We start from the raw sequence: 26,243 nt of genomic DNA, 5'->3' as shown, positions 1-26,243 counted from the left end.
AAGAATACTTAGGATTTGGATATCATGAGACCATGATTTATGAGATCCCGTGTAAGACCATGTTGGCATCGATATAAGGTCCCGTGTAAGACCATGGCGTCGGCACCGATTCGAGACTTCGTATAAGACTATATCTGGGATATGGCATCGATGTGTAGTTCCATGTAAGACCATGTCTGGATCATGGCTTTGGCACCCTATTTAGTGTATGATAATCCCAAACGTCCTTCCGTATTCCAAGTGGTTCAACGGGCCATTCAAAATCAAGGTTAAGAGATGGAGAAATATGAACAAGCTATGAGTAGTACAAGTATGTACGTAAACCTCATGAGTATGGAATTCGATTCATGATAGAAAAATTTAGCATAGTAAGAAAGAGTAATATAAGTTATAAAGTTCAATGACATTTATTGTCAATGCTCACTATGTCCATTGTGTGTAAATTGCTAATGTGGTGGTTATTAGTAGTATGTTTAATTCATGAAATTTTATAATCTACGTTGTTTATTAGTTACATACAACTTACTAAGCTTTATGCTTACCCCCTCTCTCTTTTCCCTTTTTCTTAGCATCACCAAGCTAGCTCAGGAATCGTGGATGTCAGAGCTCAAATCACACTATCAACAAATCTTTTGGGGTATATTTGTTTAATACATTTGAGTATGGCATGTATAGGGGACTTAGTATTTTTTTATATGTGTCATATTGGTTAGCCAAAATGATGGCTCATATTGGTATACTAATTCATTTTGTATATGGCTATAAAGTATGACTCATATTGATTATTGGGTTGTAACCCTAGATATTGATGCATGTATGAAATGTGTTATTACCCTTAAGGTGTGTGATGAGTTGGTTGCTGACATCGGATGATAAAAATATGAAATCTATGCTTGATGGATGATTGATGTCACTCGGTTGAGTTATAGCATGGTTTAAAGTAAGGTAATGCTTTGAATGAACCTAATAAGTTATGGAGTCCCAAATATGTATATTTTGGCATGTAATTGTCATGCATGAGTTAAAGCTATGGATGTTTAAGTAACCCATTTATCCCATGATAATCACCATTGACATATATGAGTGTGCAGGTGTTAGTGAGGGTGACAAAAGGGCTTGGAAAATAGCCTCAAAGTTATCCACATGAGTAGACACACAGGCATGTGTCTAGGCCGTGTGTGACACACGGTCAGCCCCATGGGCGTGTTGTCCTGCCATGTGTCCCCTGCACCCTAGTTTTGCAAGTCAGTATGCATGGTAGTAAATATACGGGAAGAGACACGACCATGTGTCTTAACCGTGTGGAAGGCACGGCCTCAGGACACGGGCATGTGCCCAGGCCGTGTGAAGTCTGCACCTTAAATGTAAAAATTTAATTCGCTACACGGCCTAGCACATGAGCGTGTGACTTGGTCGTGTGACCTTTAATTAATGTTGACATCATAAACAAAGAGTTACAAGGGTTGAGGACACGGGCGTGTCCTAACCACATGGGTGTGTAAAATCCACACGGGCGTGTGAAATCCACACGGCCTACCCACATGGATGTGTGACTCTCTCAACGTGGAAAATTTTTCCTAAGTGTTGTAAAATAAAATTTTTAGAAGTTCTCAGTTTAGTCCCGAACCACCCTTGAAGCATGTTAAAGGCCACGTGGGCCGTAGAAGGGACATGGTGTTTATGTTTGAATATTTTTAAGATCGGATGAATTTGTAAGGCCCAGTTTGCGTTAAAGTATATGTTAAAGGCCAGTAATGTTTTGTACCTCGTCCCGGCGTAGGACGTGGGTAAGGGGCGTTACATATAATGCATGTATATGGATACAAATGATGTTTGATTTGATTTTAACAATATTATAAGTTTAATTTGTGGAGACACATTGAGTTAGTTTGAGTTGCTTTGACAACGTAATATGCACATATTTGGATCCGACGACTAGGTCGGGTGTGGGGTATTAGTTGTAGATTTAGTCATTGTTCTCCAATTGAATCATTCATAGTCTCTATATTTTTTGAATTTTAAAATTTCAATCTTGATACTAACAATAAATTATAAGTCCATTAATTGGTTTTTGTGAATAATATGTGAAAATAGCAAAGTTGACATGGCATTGTACGTGTGACAGTGTATTTGTCGAATCGAATTTTGGAAATAACAGTACTTAATAAATTTAATAAACACCGTTTGGTCAAAATTGAAATCTTAAATTCAAAAAGTATAAAATAAATAATTTAAATCCACAACCTATGCATAATACAAGGACTAATAATAAATTTTAATTAAAAATAAATTATTTATAACGTAAAGAGTTTTCATTTTGTTGTGTTTTTATTTAAATTTTTTATTGAAGCTTTATAAATAATCAATTTTTAATTTTTATTCCATCTAGAGGGCCTTCTAGTGTCACGGGCTGCAATTTAAGGCCCGTGACTATCTCACCAAATGCATTCAATGGAGGTCTATTGTGTAGATGCGGATCATTTGGCTTGCAAGAACTAGCCCGATTCGGTAACCTATTGGAGAAGCCTGTCAGATTGAAGCTTGGTTGACCCGATAATGAAGATATGGCAACTTAGGCTATTTTGGTAACTAATCTTAGAAGATTGATAGAACCATATCTTGTAAAGATTAGATTAGATTTGATATGACATATCTTGTAAATCCCATGATTTAAGGGATAGGATGAATCTCGTCCATCAATGTATTGTAATCTTGACTGTCGATTTTGGGGGAGCTCAACTATAAATAGAAAGCCTCCTCCTCATTTGTACTCACCCCATTTATTGTTTCATTATTCTTTGTGAATAAGAGAATATTGAGAGCATTTACTCAAACACCTTGTGTGTGCTCTTTTTGGAGTTCTTTTGGCATAAATGGCTTTCACTATACAAATTGGTGCCTTAGAGGAGTTCTTAAGGAATCCTCACTTGAGTTAAGGCTGACTTAGGCGAGTTTGGACGAACAAATCGCCTAAGGCCACATGGATCATGAGATGAAAGATCTAGCCTCGTGATAAGTGGTATCTGAGCTATTGGTTCGAAGGCACCATTAGGATGTTGAAAGAAGGGTTTGAACAAAGGTGGGCCAGAAAGTCTTTAAGGGAGATGTTGTCGACTGTTAAGGAATGCGTGGATAAACTTGAGGAATCCATGGAGGGCGCAAAAGAGTCAGACAATGTGCTTAGGGAAAGCATTGAGGACTTGAAGGAGCAATCTAGAGACTTTGTGACCATGTGTCTCACTTCCAATAGGGATAGCATGCAAGAGTTACTAGATTCCCAAAGGAAGAAGCTGATAGAGAGGAACAATGCTTTCGAGGCCATGGTGATGGCTTTGAAGGAGGAAATAATGGCCACGACGATGGCTTTAAGCACAAGAATAGAGGAGCTTGAAAGAGAGCTGACCTTGTGCCAAACAATCGTTGGGAAACGAGTGTCAAGTGTAGCACTCAATTACGAGGATGTCCCAAAGCCAAAAGAGTTTGTGGGGACAAGGTCTGCATGCAACGTGGACAATTTCTTGTGGAGGATGGAAAACTACTTTCGTGCCAAAAGCATCGTGGATGATGTGGTTAAGGTAAACATTGTTTCAATGTTTCTTACTGATATTGCGTTTTTATGGTGGCGAGGCAGGACCATAGATAAAATGCAATGTGAGATTGGAACGTGGCAAGAGTTCCAATGTGAGTTGAAGGGACAATTTTACCCAGAATTTATCGAGGAAGAAGCTCGGGCAAAGTTGCAAGGGATAACGCAACAAGGCGCAGTGGAGGAGTATGTTCGAGAGTTCAAGGAACTTATGCTCCAAGTTTCAAATGTGACTGAGAAAAAAGAACTTCTTGCTTTTCAGAATAGATTGAAGTCATTGGTCAAACAGAAGGTGGAACAAAGAGGTGTCCAAAAGCTGTCAGAAGCCATGATGGTAGTAGAGTCTGTAGTCAAGCTTAGTCTAGGGAAAGACAAGCCTGGGTCTTCCAAGCCCAAGAAAAGGGGCGTATGTGAAAAGGATCACAAGGAAGATGTTGATACCAATTGCAACGGTGACAATGGTGGTAATGGGAAACCACGAGTTGGGAAGAAGAAACCCAACAAGAAAATGGACAAGTTAAAATGCTTTCTCTGCGGCGGTCCACATATATTGTAGAAATGTCTGAAGAAATTCGCACTTTCTAAGAAAGAGAAGCCGGTAGGTAAAACCTTGGGACTTGGTTCGAGCGCAAGAGGTGTCAAAGTCAAGGACGACGAAAGCGAGAAGAAGCCAGTAGAGTGCTTCTTATGTCATGGTCTGCATAGGTTGCGGAAGTGTCCGAAGAAGTTTGTCATCGAAGGGGACGATGGAGCAAATAAGGAGCTCAAGAAGCTTGGTTCGAGCAAGGGAAAATTCGAAGCCAAGAGAGTAAAGAGGAGCAAAAAGAAGCAAGTAAAGTGCTTCTTCTGCCGTGGTCAGCATGAGTTGCGGAACTGTTCAAATGTAGTCAAAGGAAAGGCAACGTCTGAGCTTGGTGAGTCATCGGAGGGGCTTCTACCCAAGGAAGAGGTGAGTTTGTCATCGAACTTAGAGGAAAAAGTTGTGATGAAAATAGTGAAGTTGGGACTAATGAGGCTCAATTAGAGAGAAGCGTCTAAGTTGGCTAAGCCATCGACAAGGCTTCCACCTATGAGAGAGGTGGTAGTGTTTCAGACTTTAAGGAAAAAGAAGTGATGCAAGTTGGACAGTTGACTAGAGTAAATGCAACGAGTAGGGCGATTCGAGTTAAGAAGTGATGTAAGCCGAAGCAGAAGTCCCGAAGGAAGGGAAAAGCTAAGGCGTCAAGACAAGATTGAGGCGAATCAAGTCAGTGCCATTCGAAAGTCACAACGAAGGCATTGCGAGGGAGAGAATGTCATAGGCCACAATTCAAAGCCCGTGACCATTGCACTAAATGCATCTGATGGAGGTCTATTGTGTAGATGAGGATCATTTGGCTCGCAAGAACTAGCCCTATTCGATAACCTGTTGGAGAAGCCTATTAAATTGAAGCTTGGTAGGCCCAATAATAAAGATATGGCAACTTAGGCTATTTTGGTAACTAATATTGTAAAGATTAGATTAGATTTGATATGGCATATCTTGTAAATCCCATAATTTAAGAGATAGGATGAATCTCGTCCGTCACTGTATTGTAATCTTGACTATCAGTTTTGGGGGAGCTCAACTATAAGTAGAGAGCCTCCACCTCATTTGTACCCACTCCATTCATTGTTTCATTATTCTTTGTGAATAAGAGAATATTGAGAGCATTTACTCAAACACCTTATGTGCGCTCTTTCTGTTGTTCTTTTATTACTTTTTTTTGGCATAAACCGCTTTCACTATACAAATTGGTGCCTTGGAGGAATTCTTAAGGAACCCTCACTTGAGTTAAGGCTGACTTAGACAAGTTTGGACGAACGGATTGCGAAACGAAAGATCTAGCCCCGTGACACTAGTATATAGTTTTGACATCTTTTAACTCTTTTAGATTTAAAAATGTAAATTTAATTGCTAACACAATTAAAATAGAAATTTTAATTTTAGTTTTATTATAACAACATTTTTTGTTACAAAGCTATAAAAAATAAATTGAACTATCACACTAACAAATTTAAAAGAATAAATTTAATAAAGGAAATTTTAAATCCGAAAATTAAAGGATTGAATTTTAAAATAAAAATAAAAATATTAAATTCCTAATATACTGAAGAGTACAAGGGTTAGAACATATTTTAACCTTTTGAATTAAACCACAATTTATTCAAATTTATCCCAAAAAATTAAAATGGTTTTTGATTGTTTGAACAAAAGTTGAATAATTTTATTAATACCACATAATCATCCAATTTTAATGAATACGTATAATATTTTTGTTTCATATATATATATATATATATATATATATCATTATGCCATAAAAATACAGTGAATAATAAATTCCATTAGAACTTAATTTAACAAGCATAATAATGGAAGCTAAACATTCTTTATTTTAAAGCAAAAGTAGAGTTTTATGCAAGCGACTGAAAGGAAAGCTGCTTTTTACATACTCTAACCGTACACTGCCATTAACACCCAAAACGACAAAAAAATTAACATACATACATACATCAGATGAATATACAAATTTCTTTTACTTTATTGACATTACTTTTACCATCTCCTCTAATCACAATTACAACTATAACCAATTGGGTTAATTATGTTTTCTAATTCAAGTCAATTTCGGGTTGGGGTTCATGAAAAACAATATTTGTTAACCCTTCACTAACATGAAAAAATTAAGGTTCCAAATCCACCATAAGATCTTTCAAAAACTATGTTTAAGCTCCAAGTTGGTGTAATCATAGAATACACCCCGGATTTTGCAGCAGCAAATGAAATGAGCTGAATGATAATATTAGCAGTGTTCATTGTCGAGGGTAGATTAATTTCAGCTACGGTCCCATTGCATAAGACTCAGGTCATTTGGTTGCAAGTAAATATATGCAGGAACGATGAATGAAGATATATTTCATAACATTTCATCACAAATCAATGCAAGAATATCAACAAACAAAAATATCATTTCTTAAGCCTAATCCGATAATCGGGTTGTCTGTGGAATGCACAAGGTAAAAACGAAATGAACACCAAAATTTGCCCAATTACAGTACAATTCAATATACTAATCCATCCATATTCAGGCAAGTAACACTCTCAACAACCACAGTATCATCTGTTAAGCCTTATCCAACTATTGTTTTCAAAGTCCTATGCTGATGAATAAAGATATACATGCATAATTTTCCCTTAATTACACTACAATTCAATAGTCCCATCCATCCATATTAAAGCAACCAACACTCTCAACAAACAACAGTTATCATTTCTTAAGCCTAACCAACAACACAAAACACATAATTTCCACTTAATAACACTACAACTCGATATATAAATTCATCTATATAAGCCAAGGCACCCTATCAACAAACAACAGTTATCAATTCTTAAGCCTAACCCGAAAATTGTTTCTCCGGAACGGAATGCTGTCCTATGCAGAAGAGTATACATGAAATGCATAATTAGCCCTAAATTAGAGTAGGATTCAATATACAAATACCGTCCATATTAAGGCAAGGATCACTAAAGGTCTAAAGCTGAAGCTACCTTAAAACACCATGACACACATTCATGAAAGATGCACCATCTACTTTGCCAGGAAAAAAGAATAGGCCTCATTCGAAGCTTACCGTGAGGCTGAAACCCAGATGAACAGTTTCGCAAAATTCAGCCACAAGATGTTATCTAGCTTCTGGTTTCATGAATAATCAGAAACAAGATCCTACATAAAGTTCAAATATAACACTAAAATGATATGTTACTCAGAAGCCATATCCACACATACCAATGTGGGAATGTATCTCAAACACGGGTATTTCAAGAACAGTGAAGAGTCGAATCCCATCACATGTGCTATGCTCAGTTCAGTAATACATCATAAGCACACAATTCATCCACCAACAGCTGTAAATAAGCTGAAAAATGCCATTGATATCATCATCAAAACAAGCATTGTATGTAAAGAAAGAAAAACCCTTACATTCAAACAAAATACTTAACCATCTGAATCTCCTTCTTCTTAAACCCACATTTCTCATAAAACACTTTGTTTTCATCACCGCAATCCAAAATAACCTTATAACACCCCATGGAACGAGCGTGATCCGCCAGAAACCCCACGATTTTCTTCCCCAATTGCGTCCCTCTGGAACCGGCATCGACCACCACGTCCTCAATGTGGGCCACTTTACCACACTTCCTTATGAACTTCTTCTCAATAAACACACTCCCTGAAGCTATAATCTTACCTGAAATTTCATCTTCGATCACACAAATAACATGATCATCGCCATACATGCTGATTTCCTTAAACCTATCTTCGAATTCTTTATCAGAAACTGAATCACAAACAGTTAATTGTCGTAATAGCTCTAAAAACCCTTTGCTTTTATCTGAAAGTTCCAGCTTTCGAACCCTCAAATTATTTCCTTCTATTGATGAATTAGAGTTCTCCATTTCCTTTTTTTCTGATTCTGTACATGGCAAAACGAAAAAGGGTATCTTTTAATTGAACAAAACATTCAATATGAACAGAAAAAAAAAAGATAAAAAGGAATATAGAGTTATAACAATTCTGACCTGTTGTAGTGTTCGATCAATTTCTGACCTAGGGCTAGTTAATTTAAACAGGATGGTTATATAGGAGTATTGTGATTTTTTTAATTTCATATTAATCCCCTAAGTTTTCATTAATTGTAGTTGGACCCTTTTTGAAGCTTGTAAGAAAGAAAACACGACACGTGAGTCTGGTTGGTGTTTTAGATTGTGCTTGTCACAAGCCCCTGTTTTTCCTCATCTGCCCCTCCCAAAGAAAAACACCTAGAAATTTACATTGAAAAAAGGAAGAAAAAAAATCGAAGCTTTGAGCCATGAAAAACATTATATGAATGCTTTAAATTCAATTCCCATGTCGAGATCATTGATTCAACGCATTTCTCCATTTTTCATAGCTCGAATCAAGCAAAACCATAAGCTTCTAAGCTCTTCTTTTTCTTCATCTTCTTCAGCTCTTCATGAGGCTTCTTCTGAATCTCCATCTCCTTCCCTCGATGCAGTTCACATGACTGATAATTGCATAAAGGTAAAATTTAGATTTCTTTTCCCTTTTTGCTGTATGGGATTGATGTTTTCTTCTGAATCGTTCTTCTGTGATTTCGTTTGTATTATTTTACTACTCTCTGTTGTATATGGGATTTGTTTTATTTTGTCTAGTATATTGCTTTATTGGGTTTCTCATATCAAGTTTGTTTTTTTGGGTGTGTTTTGTAATTTAACTGGGGACTACAGGTCCGTTTGGATGCTGAGAAAGAGCAGGAAAAGATTGAACCTTTTCAGTTCTCTTAATTTCTTTTTGTGTAATATGTAGCTTATGAGAGAATAAGGATTACATTCAAATGGAAACATTCATTCAATTTCTTTCTTATTCATATTTCACGTTCTGGCATCTCTCACAGCCCCAATTTTTTCCCCTTTCATGTAAAGTTATGTAATTTTTGTTCTTTCAGTATTTTCTTGTTATAATTATAGTGCAAAAAACTTACCCTTTTTTTGCAAGGTTCTAACTTTTTAACTTGTTTATTCAAAAAGAGAAACTTTCAACTTGTTAAGATTGCTTAATTTAGGAGACAGTATAGACCCAATAGGCCAATACCTTGTTTTCCACTACATTGAAATTTGTATGAAAACCCTTGAAGGTTTTTTTCTTCAGTGGTTGGTGGCAAATATCCTTGTTAACTCCTTAGAAAATCCAGAGTTGTTTTTTTTTTTCACTGACATTAAGCATGGCTTGCAGAGAATGAAAGAATTGCAAGCAAGTGAGCAATCATCTGATCATAAGATGCTTCGATTGAGTGTAGAAACCGGTGGATGTTCGGGGTTTCAATACGTGTTTGATTTGGATGACAAAACAAACCCAGATGACAGGTTTCTTTGTTTCCTTTTGTTTTTCGTTTTGGTTTTACGAAGAGTATGCTTAATTTCTCTCTCTCTTCCTTCCGCTTTAACCATTTTTATTTTCCCGTTGTATCATATTCTATTTGCAGAGTTTTTGTGAGGGAAGGGGTAAAGTTGGTAGTTGATGATATTTCCTATGATTTTGTAAAAGGAGCAACCATCGATTATGTCGAGGAGTTAATTCGTTCTGCATTCGTGGTAAGCCGTGTTATCTTTTTCTGTGCATAAATTTTTCGATGATGTTGTCTTAAATCCTAGAAGACAAGTAGTTTCCCTCTAGCTAAGTGATTAACTATGACAATTTTCTAAATAGTTTGTTGATATGCTGCTAGCATTAACCACTGTGAACTCCGATATGATGCAAATATTCTTCATTTCTGGTTGCATTAGAAATGTTAAATGTTAAATTTCGATGCAGTAGATGTTGTTTAGGCACCACTAAATCTATTGTTTGTATTGTTACGTTAGCTCTAGGACTAGCCATAAAACAGCGGACAAATTTTCCTCATGTTTGGGCAGATAAGATAACCTTTTTCTCGTTCTACACCGGAAATTGAGATGCCTAATTTCTCTATAGGATTTGAAAACATTTCATATGCTCCTTTAGGCATACTATTAGCTCATTGTAGTCAGTAATGCCTTGTATAACCATTAGATGATCTTCCGAGTTAAGTTCTATGTAGCCTCTCAGTACATTGTCAAACCTTGAATAGGTTTAAATGTATCCGTGATTCATTGAATAGGCTTTTGCTTATTCTAAAAGGTTGTCGTATGAGACATGAACGACATTGCAGGGAGTACCATTGGGAGAATATAGGGCTTATGTATTGCTCCATAAATGTTTACTTCAAATCATTTACACACCTGAAGATTTATTGATCCATAAGTACATGAAAATATGAATCACTTCTAATATGCGTCAGCATGATATGATTGGCCATAACCAGATGGTGCTAAAGATTACAAATCACATGCGAAATCAACTGGTTTTTATGAATCCCACCAGATTTGTGTCAATCACTTATTTCACTTTGATCTCTTTTGTTCTGCATAATAAAACTACGTAGCGATCTGCTGTAGTGTAGTAGATGTTCTACACTGTTGCCTTTTTATTTATTTATGGTGGTTCCATTAACAATTTTACTGAGTATGACATGCTTTAAGCAAGGGTGTAGCGTCTGATTTCTGATTTCTTGTGCAGGTGACGACAAATCCTAGTGCAGTTGGAGGGTGCAGTTGTAAAAGTTCATTCATGGTGAAACAGTAGATGTTTCAAGCACATTGCTCATAGTAAATCAATTTTTTTTTTGTCATAACATTTATTTAGTTGCAAAATAATATGCATACTTTGGTCTCGTAGTTCTATGTTGTTTGGATTCGGGATGGATATCATAATGTAAGAATGGCTGCTGATTATCTGGTAACGAGGAATTTCCTCTCAATGAGATTGGTTACTCTTTTAATCTTTTCTCTAAAATTGATACTTCATTCTTCCAGTTCAATATCACCTGTATTTGGGTTTGAATATCAAATATGTGTTGGTTTTGAGAGTAATATAGGATTCAAGTTTGGTTTTGAGGCGATTGAACATTTTTGAGTTTATAGGCCAGAAGGGGTTGGGTTAAATTTATGAATTCCAAGTTACAGTCACAAATGGTTGAATGGTAACACTGCCTTGTGAACTAAAAGTGATTTAATCTAAAAGCACTAAAATCTAACAACATTCTTAATAAATAGGGTGCAACAAGCAAGGGAAATACTCTTTGTTCGAAGTTTTCTCCAACTTGGACCAGGAGAGCTCTATGTTACCTAAGATTGCCCTCTCAAACAAACATGGCCTGCCAGACTTTAACCTCTATCTATTGAGACCACGACTCAAACAATCCGATTATTGGCAACCAAATCACCTAATCCTTGAGGCAAATGCAAAAACGATGAAAATGTGAGTTCAACTTCTCTCATTTATGCTGAGATTGATGTTACAATCAACATTCACAAATTGCAGGGTTATGCTACCCATCCACTTTTCTTTATTATCCAAAATTTCCAAAGACAATTCAAGCAACTCAGTGTTGAGAACAAATATGTCCCGCCAAAAGAAATACCATTTTATTCTAACATCGAGCATTGCTACCTAGCTCAAACCCAATCCTCAATAACAACTTCAAAAATACCCCAAGGATCATTGATTTCATTCCTCTGATTGCCTCTGTCCTAGCACTGGAATGTCTTCGTAACGTTTCTGTTGTGTAGCAATGAATCAATGTACAATTAGTAAACAAAGTACTTAAGCTTTGGAAGTAACTGATTATGCCAGAGAAAGATTGGGAAACATGCAACAATTTCTAAGGTATACAAACCAAATCCATTTAATAATTATCAAATTGAAACATATTGTAAGACTTGAAAGAAGGCTATATAGAAAGATTATATTACATTGTTTAGGAAGATAGAAAAGAGGAAACAGAAAAAGCAAAAAAAAAAAAAAAAATACTTCATTTTTGGCAGTACATAATTTGCATACACTGGCAGAGCATATAATACCAATGCAACATAAGAGATCCCACAAGAAATAACAACCTAAAGTGCTGCAATTAATGAGCAGGTGTTTCAGCCTTCTATTTAAAAGCGGTTCTTAATATTTGAGTTTGCAAGGAAACTATAGGAAGCCGATCCCAAACAATTAAGTGAGATCAGACATATTCCCACAGTTTCAAACTGTTAAACACATAGTTTTTGAGCATCTAATAGCACTATACTAATGGAATTATGGAATTTTAATGATGGTTGTTCTTGAACAAAAATTGACATCGACTAAAGAGTAAAGGTACTTCACAAAATCCATCATTGAATGTATTCGGCTAAAGAAAACCATAAATAATATAACCATATTTCGGAAACAGGAATAAGCCAAATAAAGGACTGGCAATCTGGGCTGTCTTACTGTATCTAAAGATTTAAACGATCTGCATCAAAGAGTAGGAACCATGCTAACAACAATGCAATCAAATACAAATAGTAGTGTGGTGGCATAAATTAATATATTGGTGATCAAATTCAGGACTAATATTTCGGATATCCAGGGATAAATAAGCTGCATGTGCAATAAAATAAGCAGCAGGACCGATATTCCAAAGAATAGAAACTTTACCCCGACATTGTTGTATTCCCAGAGCCTATAAACTCCATAATCCACAGCCTGCAAAAGTTGACAATTATAGTAAGAATCTTCCCCATTCCTTTTCATTAGAACAAAACTCAATAATAGCAGCTAATTTTAAATATTAATAGAAATTCAGCTTTTACAATCAAAAACAAAATAATCAATGAAAATTAACGATCCTTATACCAATAATATTGCAATCACTAGACAGCAGCTAATTTTAGACTTATTAGAAACTCAGCATTTAAAATAAAAAACCCACTATCCAATGAAAATTAACAATCCTCACACCAATTAAAATTTATCAACAGATTAAACATGAGTGATCAAGAATATCAAGAGCCTGAAAAAGATGCTCTCAGCTCATGTTAAGCAGATACTGTCAACGCACAATATCTGGCCAATCAGATGCTAGAGATTCCTCGCATCTTTGATTGATTCTAGGCCAAATTTGATCACTCTTTACTGTGACACCCCTAAAGTGACCCTAGTCGGAAAGTGGTTTCGGAACCACAAAACCGAGTCATAAAAATAATTAACCATTATAGTTGATGCTCATTATATGTACATATGCATGTGTGAAAATTTTATGTTTGAATTTTGTTAATTGTAAGTGAATTTTATCAAATAGGACTTATGTGAGAAAATTTAGAAATGTGCTAGGCAAATGTAAAGTGGCCTAATAATGCATGTTGTGAAAAAGATGGGTTTGCATGGCAAATTACCCAAAATTAAGCATAGTGGCCGGCCATGCTATGGGTGGAAACATGTTGGAAACATGTTGTGTTAGTGTGTTATGTTAGAAAGAATAAAATAAGAGGTTAGTATTAAAGAAATGAAAAGAGAGGGATGATGAAAAAAAAAAAAGTTGTCTCACCTTGCTCCTCCATTGCCGTGACTTGGGGGAGGGAGAAGAAAGTTGGGTTGCTTTAATTTTTAGCTTAGAAGATGGCAAGAAGGAGGAAAAACTATGATTTTAGCTAGTTAGGTAGCTGAAATTTCAAGTAACTCGGTAATCCATTGAAGAAGAAGAAGAGGGCTGCAACAAAAAGAAAAATGGAGACAGCTTGCATGTTGAAGGAAACTAAGGATTTAGCTTGTTTAGGAGTTGTATCCTAAGTTGGTAAGTTTTCCAAGCTCTCTTCTATCTTTAACCTTGTTTTAAAGAAAAATGATGATGGATTGTGGTTGGAAGGCATGAATGTGGGTTGTAGAAAAGAAAAGCTCTTAGATTAGTTGTAAAAAAAAATTACTACCGTCCAATTTTGTGCCTTCGTTATGCTGTTCAAAAAATTGAACAAATTAATGGTTCTATTTTCATGCCGATTAGGGGTTGATAAATTGAGTTTAATAGCTAAAATATTATGTTAATCTTACTAAGTTTCAATTGTTAGTAGTGACGTAACCATTTGACAATTAAATGCATAAATGACTGCTGGAAATTTCAGCTTGAAAACAAATTGTTCCAGCATGTAAATGCTGATTTGAATGTGCTGTAAAATGTGGAGAAATTGGTCTGCTGCATGCTTGAAATAAAAGAAAATAATGCTTGCTGTCCAGATTGAAATTTTGCTAGAAGGTTGAACAATTGTTGTTCAAATGAAATTTTGGAGTGTTTAATGGACTCCATGTTGCTAAAATTTTCATGAATAGAAATTTCTAAGCTTAAATTGTAAGAAATTGAGTTGTGTGGTTTAAATTGTCAAAGATGCATTTGGCAATTGATTATAATTTGTCAAAAGGGTGTAAAGTATTGATAGTTCTAAATGGTACATAGTTAAATGAAGATGGAAGCTCGATAAACTTTTATTTAGAATGGAAGTAGGAGAAGTGTGTATTCGGCCATGTTGTGATTGAGTTGAATTTGAATGGTGATTGCCAAATGTGATTGTTAAGTGAATAATATTAGTTAAGTACTTAAGCAATCTATTGTTTTACTTAAGCTTAAGAGCAAAGAGGATCAAAGTCGGATAGGGGAAAAGAGAAAGTAAACGAATAGCCGTGGACATCTAATCGTCGACCACTTCAAGTAAGTTTTAAGCGATTAATCGTTGAGTAAATTCAATCATAATAGGACATAATGAGTTGATTTGATAAGATATGATGTGGCCATGATATGTCTTAAACTCAAATGGTAAGTTCATAGGTGTTTGGACTTGAAATTTAAGAGCAAATTGTAATAATTTGCTTTGGACAGCAGCAGTAACGTGATTTTAGAAAATCACTATAAATTGTTGGTGTGGAATTATAGGCTGAACAAGATATGTAATCGAAGCTTAGTTGGTCTAGTTTCTTATAAAAGAGACCGTGGAAGCAAAGAAATTTCCTATAAAGAGATATTTAAAGTGTGGGACAGTGTCGGAATGACTCGAATCCCTGTTCTGTTTTTGGAAAATCATTATAATTTGTACAAAAATGGTTATAAGATAAGATTTATATGCTTAGACTCCTTAATGAGTCTAGTTTCAAATGGAATCAAATAGAACACATTATGAATTCTGTACAATGAAAAATTTGATTCAGAGCGAAGAGTGGCCAGATTAGTCAAACAGTGAAACAGGGGAAACTTTAAGAAAAATCTGGTATTGATTGGCCAAACCTAAAATTCTGAAAATTTTATGGGTGAAAGATACATGAGTCTACATTCAGGGAAAATTAATGGCAATTGATTTTGAGTTTTGTAGCTCCAGTTATAAACAACTTAGTGACTGTTGGTCAGGAAAACTGCTTGTAGTGAATATGTGATTTTGTTGTAAACTTCGATGAAACTATTTGAGTTGCTTATAAGCTATTGCTGAAATTGATGTACAAGAAAAATATGAAATATGTATGATATACATATATGTGTGATAAGGCCGAATGGCCAATGCGATGAATGTGAAAGTGCATATGTGTGATAAGGCTGTATGGCCAATGTGATGAATGTGAAAGTGTATATATGTGATAAGGCCTAATGGCCGATGTGATGAATGTGAAAGTGTATGTATATGTGATAAGGCCTAATGGCCGATGTGGTGAATGTGAAAGTGTATGTATATGTGATAAGGCCTAATGGCCGATGTGGTGAATGTGAAAGTGTATATATATGTGATAAGGCCTAATGGTTAATGTAAAATATATGTGTGATATGCATATGTGGTAAAGCCGAATGGCTAATGTGAATGTTGTAACATGTGATTAAATGTACATGAAACTTGGAATATGTTTCGGGTGAGACCCGATGACTACGTGTGGAGATTATGTCCGGGTAAGACTTCGTAATAAGAATTGCTTATAAATATACGCAATGCGAAAGGTTAAACAGGTATGTACTCCAAGTTTATATGTGAGCTTGATTTAAACTAAACTATAAGGTAGTTATGTGATGTATACGAGAGCAATCTATGAGACTATTCCTATGATTATGATGAGATGTGCATATTCGGATAAAGGGGTGGTATACCCGAAGGAAGGGTGAAATAAAAATACGAACAACTATATTATAACTTGATTGTTATCTGTTGACACTGCTTGAAACTTACTAAGCATTGTAATGCTTACTCTGTGTACTTTGTTTCCTCTGCTTTATAGATCTCATTTGGAAGCTACAGGCTCGGGGATCGTCAAGAACTAGTCACACTATCACTATCCACCGTTTGGTACCGCTATGTTTTGGAATATCTTATGGCATGTATAGAATAGACTAGTAGTGAGAGGATATCTTGGTTAATGTATAGGACTACCCTTTTGTTGTAGGTCATGTACCCTTCGGTTTTGTGTAAATTTGGATAGCCATGCAAAATGGCTTAGATATACTTTGATCATAGCTTTATAATTGTTTGTATGTTGTTTGTCAAGAGGTATGGAAATGTTGGTAACGGTTAGCCATGGGAATGGTCATTCATGATCACTTTTGGTATATGTATGACAAACTCTAGCTGATCCATGGAGGATCATGAAATAGGTAAAGTTTACCTTAAAATAGATGTTGGTAGCAGCAGTGACGTGAATGTGAAAAATCACTAAAAATAGTAGAAAGGGAATTAAATAGTGAATAAATTATGTAGTCGAACCTTGGTGAATCTATTTTCATAGGAAAGTAACGAAACGATCATATGAACAGTATGTTAAGAGATATTTAAGTTTTCGTGAGACAGGGCCAGAACCTTTTCTGGATTCCCTGTTCCGACTTTGGAAATTCATTGTAAATCAACCAGAGATAATTCGGAGTCATTCCATATATTTATAGATTCCTCTTTGAGTCTAGTTTCTATAGAAACAAACAGCATCAATATTGAAGCCCTGTACAGGGAGATATCCAGGTCGTAATGTATGAAGGTCAGTGTAGTCGCACCCTGTAACAGGGGAGAATTTAACTAATAAACTGTACTAATTGGCCTAACCAATAATTCTAGAAAAAAATTTGTAGATGCATATATGAGTCTAGTTTCAGGGAAAAATTACAAAACTGGTTTTCGAGTCTTGGAACTCAAGATATGATTTTTAAAGTGACAGTGACGCAGTTAGCCAATTGCCTGGAAAATTTTTTTAAAATGGACTGTGAAAGTGAATGGTTTAAGCCGTTAACCCCTCGTGTCCAACTCCGGCAGCGGACTCGGGTACGGGGTGTTACATTTACTCCATTTTAATAATTTCATTGATTTCACAGTATTGTTTCAGTTTCTTGTTTCTTTTAAATTCAATTGATTCTTTCCTGATTCTTGTTCTTTCCACTGATGGGTGTTCTTGTTTAAGTTGAAATTGAGAATTGAACATCAAATCTGGTTAAGGTATGATGGGAGAAGGAATTGTGAGGTCTTGAGTTAACCCATGGGATCAAAATTCATCTGCAGGACCTGATGATGGAATAAAGATCATAATTCAAATGGAGCTAATGGGACAACTTCTAAGGAGACAGTGCTAGATTGGTGAAAGCTTTTTGCTGTGGCCAACCATTGCAGTATTATGCTCCTTAGATGGAAACTGGTTTTAGAGTTGTCAAACTGCAAATGGATGTGTTGGAAGAGGGTTTTCAGGTATGGAATCACTTTCTGGTTGCTCAAGTACTAGGTAGAACCCTGAATTTTAGCTTATTTAAAAAATTTGCCAATATGCTACAGGGTAAAAATAGCTCTATACGAATTAAACTTGCTGCTCCAAACTTTTTCATAATTCAATTTGCTAGTTCTGGAAATAGGGTTGGGTCTTAGAAAATGGACCTAGGCATAGTGCAGACCAAAAGGGAGGAAATTCTAACTGCACAAACAACTATGCTTTGCTCAGACGGGGAGTCAAGAAAAGGTCAGAAAAGGTGAAAAACCTGAGGGCTGAATTCAAACAGAAATCAATGATAGACTGGATACAAAGGGCAACTTAACACGAAATTGGTTCATATGATGGTCAAAAGCAAGCACTGTAGGGCCACTATAAGGATATTAACTGATTTGGTGGGGAATAAATTGGAAACTTCGCAGCAGATTTCAAGGGAAGTCACAATGTTCTTCAAGCAGTTGTTGGCTATTGCAGATGGCCACATTCAAAGAGTTGCAGCTGGCCGAGGAATGTTTCTTCAGACAGAAATAAATAATAGACTGGATACAAATGGGCAACTCAACACAAAATTGTTTCGTATGATGGTCAAAAGCAAGCACTTTAGGGACCCTATAACATTTTTTTCTGATTTGGAGGTAAATAAATTGGAAACTTCCCAGTAGATTTTAAGGGAAGTCACAATGTTCTTCAAGCAATTGTTGGCTACTGCAGACAGCCAGATTACAGGATGCACAAAGAATCTTCTTAAGAAATTGCTCCAATGCTCTCCTTCCGTTGCCGTTACAGAAGGATTTAGAAAGAATGCAATATTTGAGATGAATGGTGAAAAAGCACCTAGTTCTGATGGGTATGCTGCCCACTTATTCCAGGTTGCTTGGACGATTGTGAAGGCAGGGGTGGTGAGGGCTGTGCTACATTTTCTCAGTTCTGGAATTATGCTACCAGCTTTCAACTCTACTGTTATTATAACCTTGGACCTAAGAGTTCAATCCTCACAACGTTAAAGACTAGGCCTGTATCTTGCTGCATGGTGATTTATAAATATGTCACAAAAACCATGGCTATCAAGCTTGCAAAGTTTCCTCTTTCTATTATAGGTCAAAATCAAAGTGATTTTGTTCTTGGGAGAACTATTTCGGATAACATCATGCTGGTTCAAGGGATGGTCTGGGACTATGGACAAACCACTCTATCTCCTAGATGTCTCTTGAAAATTGATCTCAAGAAAGCATTTGACGGTCTTAGCAGAAACTTCATTTTTTTATGTTTTGGCAGCATAAAAATTTCTTCCTATGTTCATCAGTTGGGTTCAGAGTTGTACTGGCACCTATGTTGCTTGGACTCAGGTATGTGTCTAGGTGTCTGACTTGTCAATTAAGTGAAACTCAAGAAGTGGGGATATGGCACAAAATATCCAGATAGAGGATACGGGTGTGGGGACTCGTTTAGTCATTTTATATGTATTTGTATATAATATATAAATGTTATTACATGAATTATTAATTTGATTATATATCTGATGATATATACATCACACTAATATTTTCACATAATATATAATAATAATTAATATGTTATTTAAATAATAATATTTTTAATTTTTATAAAAATATTTATCAAATTTCTTTTAACTATTATCGATTATAAAAATTTTGAAAATAAAATATAATTTAAAATATACTATTTGATATGGATTTATATATTCAGTTAAAAATATTTTGGGCCTTCAACCCAAAACTAATGAAAACCCAAAACTAATATATAGGGCCTGATATTTTTTTCTCTTTTTACCTAGTCATAAGAGTCTGACATATCAACCCATATCCCGTGTCCTTGTTTGTGTCGTGTCAACACGGGTATGGCTCCCATTTTGTTGAGTTTGAGCAACAGAGATTGGCACACCAAGGTTTTCCATTTCTCTCAATGGCAGACTTGTGTGATATTTCAAAGGTGCAAGGGGCATTAGACAAGGGGACCCCCTTCTCCCCATACTTATTCGTGATTGCCAATGAGTATAGTATCTAAAATGTTAGATGTAGGGATTAATTGTGGTCTCTTGTAAGTATCATCACAAGTGTTGTAAAATAAAACTAACACATTTTTACTTTCTAGATGACCTGTTAATTTTTTCTAAGGGCACCTTGGATTCTATTGTAGGGCTGCAATGTCAATTTTATCTTTATTCAGGCTTGCAGCAGAATCAAGCTAAAAGATCTATTCCTTATGAATGAATGCTAACAGAGATCAAGAAATTCATGATTTGACAGGGTTTAAGCTTTGCTAACCCTCCTGTTCATTACCTTGAGGTGCTTTTTATATCAAGAAGGCTTTTGGAAAGGCATTGTTTTCCCTTACTTGAGAGGGTTCCAAAGAAAATACACTGTTGGGCAGCAAAGCAGCTCTCATTTGCAGGAAGAATGCAGCTAAGTCAGTCCCACTCAATGTTCACAACTTATGGTGTAGACACTTTATCATCCCCAAAGTTGTCTTGAGGAAAATTGACCGGCTGTGTTCTAATTTCTTTTGGAAGGGTCAAGAAGGGTCGGATCAAGGAGCCCAAGTGAAATGGACTGACATATGTAAGCCAAAATCAGAAAGCGGGTGGGGATTGAGATTTGGTGACTTGGAACAAGGCATGCACCGTCCAACACTAATGGTCTATCCTAATCCAAGCAGGTTCATTATGGATTGCTTGGTCAAATGCCTATGTGCTTAAAGGACAAACTATTTGGCACTACAAGAATCACAAGCTTATAGCTAGAGTTGGAGGAAGCCATCAAAATTAAGAAATTTGGCCATGCAACCATACTTCAGAATGGAAGGCTTCCAGAGCTGAAATTTCTAGTAACCAAGGTTTGGCATGCTTTGAGACAGCAAGGAAACGGTGTGCATTGGCATAGATTGATCCGGTTTCCCTTCCATGTTCCCAAACATTCAACAATTGCTAGAATGGTTGTCCGTATTTGACTTCCTAGAAACAACAGATTGATCCACTGGGGGATGAATGTAGCAGACCGTTGTCCTTTTTGCTCAGAGTTGGAATCAAGGAATAATCTTTTCTTTGGACGTGCATTTACAAAAGCAACATGGAAGGAAATACTTTGTATATGTCAGCTGAACAGATAAGTTGGAGACTGGGCAGCCAAGCTTGAATGGGCAATTAGTATACTTCGAGGAAAGCCTTAATAGGCATCATTCTTTGTTTGGCATGGAATATATTTCTCTACTTAGTGTGGCAAGAAAGAAATATAGACTATTCAAACAGGTGGAATCCACAGCAGAAGTGATAATTGGAGGCATCAAAGAAAGTGGCAAGCTAAGGCTAACAAGAGCAGGGAGAGTTGCTGCAAGCCGAATCAACCTTCAGCTATGTGAAGCATGGGGTTTAAGTGATGTCTAGTATGATATGGGGTTAAGCTCTGATTGTAGTCTGTAATGAATTGTTAAAACTTTATGAGCTGTGCAAATTGTGTAATTGAAGCAGTTCTACTGCTCTTTGGATAAATGAAACCAACTTATCCAAAAAATCCTGAAACCAACTTATCCAAAAAATCCTCGGACCAATAACATTCCAATCAGTAAACAGCGGCTAATTTTAAATACTACTAGAAACTCAGCATTTACAATAAAGAAAACTAAATAATCAATGAAAATTAACAATCCTCAGACCAATGATATTCCAATCAGTAAACAGCAGCTAATTTTAAACACTACTAGAAACTCAGCACTTACAATAAAAAACCAAATAATCAATTAAAATTAACAATCCTAGGACCAATAAATTTCCATTCAGTAAATTTATAAACCCTAACCTCTTTCTTTTTCTAAAACTCAACAGCAAAATTTAATAGGAAAAAACGGATCAAAAATTAGAAAGGAGAGAGGTTGAAGGCAAAAAGGAGTTAAAAAATACCCGTTCACCGAGGAAAGCGCCGGCGATGATGAAGGTAACGTAGACGGAGTTACGTCGCATGATGACTCTATAGAGACATTCAAAAAGGCCACCTTGACCTCGCCTTCTAGATGTGTAATCCATGAAGCTTTTCGTTAATGTAGAGAGAGTATTTAACTGGGATCTGCGATTAAAGTTTGCAGAGATGCCGTATGCCCAAGGGATGCTGAATTTTGCTTTGTAATTGTTGTTATTGAACACCTTCCAAAATGGGCAATGATCACCGGGTCAAACCGAATGATATGAACGTAGATTTTCTGGGTCAACGCTCCAATGGTAATTTGACGAATTATTTTATTCCTTTATGCTTTACATTTTCTTTGGGTAAACTAGGAGATAGTCACCCAAGTTTTAATTCTTTCCTGCAAGTTTAGCATTGCTTTAAAAACCTATACCAATCAAAAGTAAACTTCAAATGAATTCCCGGGAAAATTACTTAAAATTTTCCAAACTTAATAAAAAACAAAAGCAATTTTACTGGTTTTTAATTAGTTTTCCCAATTTTCAACAATTAAAACCGATTCTCTAATTTTCCAATACAAGTTATATGGTTATTAAAGTAACAAATGAAACCATTGTCAGTTGTAAATTGATCTAAATTCATGGAACTGAGTCTAACAGATGTGTTTAAGTCTCAGTCAACCATCAGCAAGCATGCTAAACACAAATATATTGAAGGGTAACTACCATTGTTTAAGATCTCAACTATTGAATAAGCCCTCCTCTTTAAAACTCAATGACTACAACCCCAGCATTTCTCATCTAAATATTGCAGGCATCAAGTTCGGTTGTAATGGGGGATAATGGGACAAACGGCAAAATCCATAAATGAACTGAAGACTACTTTTCTCCCACCAAAAGTGTCTTCACTATATTATCCCACATCCCATCTGCAACCATAAACAAATGTCCGGCACCAGGTAGTTCATGGTAGCGAATCCACGGGAGTTGTTCAGCAATGTAGCGTTGCAACGTAACCGGTACAAGCCTATCCTCATCTCCATGCCACACATGCACCGAGCCTTCATTGTTAGGAAATGGGTTGTCCAGTTCCAACGGAGAGAATTCCCAAGCTCCAAATCCGACTATCAGGTCACGATGCAGGGACTCGTATTCCCCTTGCTGTCTTACTTGTGCCTGAAGAAAGAACAGATGAGATTATGATTGCAGCAATAGCAAAGAATGAAGTTCATGCGTTGACCGACACAGACCGACATTTCAAAAACCCACCATTAATCTACTGCAACAGTTACCACCACAAAATCCTTATAATGCCAACGGATTTTGATGACTAATCCACCGCAACTTATAAATACAATTAATCACAGTGCAAGTCAAAAGATTTCCCAAAAAAAGTGCAGCAGACAATATTTAAACTGCTAAGAGAGCAAAAAGTGTGACAACTTTTTGGCCTAGAGATACATACCGCATGGTTCCTAGTAGACGAGATCTTCATCAAGAGTTTTCGGTCCTCACTAGAAAAAATATCGATACTGTGAGCGATAACACTAGAACTAGGGAACCATTTTTGACTGTTCCACCAGTAGGTGAGCCATGGAGCATAGTGAGACACACGAAGCACCCATTGGTCTTGTGGTAACATTTGCTGATATGCTTGGTTCGATAAGTTTGTAGGAAAACCGGACCACCAGTAGTTAACCACTGGAGCCACCAATGTCGCCCCTGCTAACCTGTCAGAGTTGCAAACATCACTTGTATGAGAGAAGTGAGAAAAAAAGCAGTATACACAGTAGCAGAACAAACATTATACGCAATCTCTCAGTTTCAAACATTATATGCAATCACTCGGTTTCTCTCATAAGTTGCATCTGATTAGTTTGGTAAAAGGATGGAATACCTATGAGGGATGTACTTGAGGCAGCTCCAAATCACCTGTCCCCCCATAGAAATTCCGATTACATAAAACTTGGATCCTAGTCTCAATTGATCGGCAAGCTCTTCTATATCTAAAGCCATACTCTTCACTGTTCGTTTCGGATTAGGATCACTCTCTCCGTAGCCTGGTCTGTCGAAAGACACAACATAGATCCCTAACCTTTCAACGAGTTCCTGGTAGAAAGCAGAAACAACAACGAAGTCGAATGACACTCTCTTCAACATATTATAGCTGAAAGCTAAGATGACCTTAACAAACAAATACCGGGGACAGAGGAACAGCATCAAGCCTACAAGAATCAAATCCATGGACTTTGACGATTTTATACTTTGCTGCCTCTAGTGGAACGCCATGCTCTTTGTAGGCCAAATGCCGTCCATCCATGAGCTTTATTCTCGATGCTGTGATGAGTGGACCATCAGGAGAGCCACAAGTCTTGGGTGGCGGCGGCTGAATGGCCTGATAAGCCCATGCCAAAGCTCCCACAAACAAGACCAATAGTGTCTTTGTGAATATCCCTGCAATATTTGGGGTATAATTCAAACAAATCCATGTGAAATAAATTGCAAATGACAACACATAATCTATGAAACAAGATGATACCATTATAGCCTGTTAATCAGCAACCTTGTATTGAAAAGTTGATTAATTAGTTAGCCAATATGTAATCTCAATATAATCATTTCATCAATGAAATGCAACAATAAAGCCCTTATTTTACATTCAAAAGATGCAAAAGTCATCCATTTCAAAATGAACATTTCAACTCACACTCAGTCCTCTTCTATATTGCTCGGACTCTTCACTGCTCTTAAAGTACCCGTGTCCGACACTTGTGTCCAACACATGAATATGAAAATATGACTTAGGAATCTCCAACTAAGAGAAAACTTCTAGCCATAATCGTAATCAGATTCATACCCATATCTGAAAATCAGACCCGAGTTCGAGTAACATAGATGCTTTGTATTTTAAAAGAATTACATCAAGCTAAGCTAGAAGTTCAACTCTGAAGTCTTAACACAAAGACTAAGACTAATAATCCATACAAAAGAGAAAGAAAATCCCAAAAAGTCTCTACAATGGAATGAACCAATATTTCAGGAATCAGCAAGAACAGAAGATCTAAGATTCAAATTCCTAACTTTCTTATGATTTTCCAAGAATTATAACAGCAAAGAAAAAAAAAACAAAGTAGACCCAGATTTTTAAAGAAATGTGGATGCTACAACAAGGTTTATAACCCAAATCAGGTCAAACAAAAAGGTTAGATCTTTTATAATTTTTTAAACAGAAAAAAGAAATGAAATCCACCTGAGAGAAGCTTGAAGGAAGTGTTTTGCTTAGATTTTCTAGTGTGAGCCCGAGCTGATGCAGCCGATATTTTCCCTGCCATTTTTGGATCTCTCTTTAAACAAAATCCTGCAATAAATACAATCACCCAATTCACAAAATAAATAAACCCACCAAATGGCTCTATCTGCAAAAGAATCTCTTGCTTAAAACAGAGAAGCTCGGTTTTTTGTTTTATTATTACTAGATGGTTTCAGCCGGCAAAATTAACCATACATGCCATTGGAGGAGTCGGAATATTTGGAGTAGAATTAAATTATATATTTTGATAATAATAAATTTTTTATTTTAATAGTTTATATTTTTATAATTTTTAAAAGTTAAATTAAATTTTTAGTATGTTTGAAGAGTTTAAGATAAAATTTTATCATTATTAATTTAAAATTTTATAAATTATAAAATGTTTAAATGAAATTTTTTTTATTTTAGGGGGTTCGAGGCCCCTACCAACATCCTCTTGTCTCCGTCACTGTATGCCACTTTTAAAAAATATATCTAAGTATACATGCGGTGGAAATAGGTCAATTTTGGTACAAGTGGTAAAAATGCTTTCATCAGGAAGTGTTTTCAGGAAGCACGCTTTCATCCTCTCTCCTCACGTCACTCAAACGCTTTTCACACCCTCCAAATAAAGTTAAAAAAATAAAATAAAATTAATGGTTAGATTAAATTTTTAAAAGTAGAAAATGTCGGGATAAAGTTTTCTGAAAACCCAAGAATCCCAGGATAAAATTTACGTGTCATCTTTTCCGTGGCAAAATAGGAAAATTATCTTAAAAACATTTTAGAAAAAATGCTTATTGTTAGAAGCAGCTTTTTTAATTGTCATGTCTGATCTTTTTCAACATTTTGAAATATGTTTCATATTCGGTGGTAGAATTTCCTATAAAATGAAGATTGATATGGAAAGGTTTTCACAATTAAATTTCGAGCAAAAGATTTGTATGTTAAGGCAATGATTTTTTATTTTAAAAATCTTAAGTTGAAAAATCAACCCAACAAAAGTAAGTTCAAGTAAATTTGGTGTGTTGTTTGAATTTGGTTAATGAGCATTGATTTTTCTGTTTAATGTTTTTGTTTTAATTCTATATTAAACATGTGAAACATGTTTTTTTGGCGAAGATGAGTAGACGAATTAGAATCGTTATTTATTACTACAGTCAAATTCATTTCAAAAGTCTATAATGAACTAATAAGTTCATCAATAGCCAACCTCTCCATATCCTTACCTCCACAATATAGTAACCTTTATAGAGAACCTCTTAGACAAAGACCTAATAA

General features: G+C 35.9%; 4 protein-coding genes across 4 annotated transcripts; 1 reads left to right on the top strand and 3 right to left on the bottom strand.

Annotated features, from left to right (window-relative positions):
- Positions 1 to 7,502: 7,502 nt before the first annotated feature.
- On the bottom strand, positions 7,503 to 8,333 carry LOC108482945 (glucosamine 6-phosphate N-acetyltransferase). The gene is made up of 2 exons (XM_017786059.2): positions 8,193 to 8,333; positions 7,503 to 8,086 (listed from the first exon to the last, which is right to left on the bottom strand). Exon 2 carries the CDS (start codon positions 8,067 to 8,069, stop codon positions 7,596 to 7,598), a length of 474 nt encoding a protein of 157 aa, XP_017641548.1. The 5' UTR covers positions 8,070 to 8,086; positions 8,193 to 8,333; the 3' UTR covers positions 7,503 to 7,595.
- Positions 8,334 to 8,350: 17 nt separating this feature from the next.
- Positions 8,351 to 11,043, top strand: LOC108482944 (iron-sulfur assembly protein IscA-like 2, mitochondrial). The gene is made up of 4 exons (XM_017786058.2): positions 8,351 to 8,694; positions 9,406 to 9,536; positions 9,656 to 9,764; positions 10,768 to 11,043. The coding sequence occupies exons 1-4, from the start codon at positions 8,497 to 8,499 to the stop codon at positions 10,831 to 10,833; spliced, it is 504 nt and encodes a 167-aa protein (XP_017641547.1). The 5' UTR covers positions 8,351 to 8,496; the 3' UTR covers positions 10,834 to 11,043.
- Positions 11,044 to 11,509: 466 nt separating this feature from the next.
- On the bottom strand, positions 11,510 to 22,526 carry LOC108482946 (cytochrome b-c1 complex subunit 9, mitochondrial-like). The gene is made up of 3 exons (XM_017786061.2): positions 21,674 to 22,526; positions 12,718 to 12,765; positions 11,510 to 11,808 (listed from the first exon to the last, which is right to left on the bottom strand). The coding sequence occupies exons 1-3, from the start codon at positions 21,794 to 21,796 to the stop codon at positions 11,758 to 11,760; spliced, it is 222 nt and encodes a 73-aa protein (XP_017641550.1). The 5' UTR covers positions 21,797 to 22,526; the 3' UTR covers positions 11,510 to 11,757.
- On the bottom strand, positions 22,242 to 25,232 carry LOC108482943 (uncharacterized). The gene is made up of 6 exons (XM_017786057.2): positions 25,147 to 25,232; positions 24,924 to 25,031; positions 23,874 to 24,127; positions 23,571 to 23,782; positions 23,139 to 23,403; positions 22,242 to 22,849 (listed from the first exon to the last, which is right to left on the bottom strand). Exons 2-6 carry the CDS (start codon positions 25,003 to 25,005, stop codon positions 22,553 to 22,555), a joined length of 1,110 nt encoding a protein of 369 aa, XP_017641546.1. The 5' UTR covers positions 25,006 to 25,031; positions 25,147 to 25,232; the 3' UTR covers positions 22,242 to 22,552.
- Positions 25,233 to 26,243: the final 1,011 nt, after the last annotated feature.

This window comes from Gossypium arboreum, chromosome 1 (genome assembly GCF_025698485.1).
Source record: "Gossypium arboreum isolate Shixiya-1 chromosome 1, ASM2569848v2, whole genome shotgun sequence".
NCBI lineage: Eukaryota > Viridiplantae > Streptophyta > Magnoliopsida > Malvales > Malvaceae > Gossypium > Gossypium arboreum.
The sequence above is the reverse complement of the archived record's forward strand: the minus strand, read 5'-3'. Positions and strand labels throughout refer to the sequence as shown.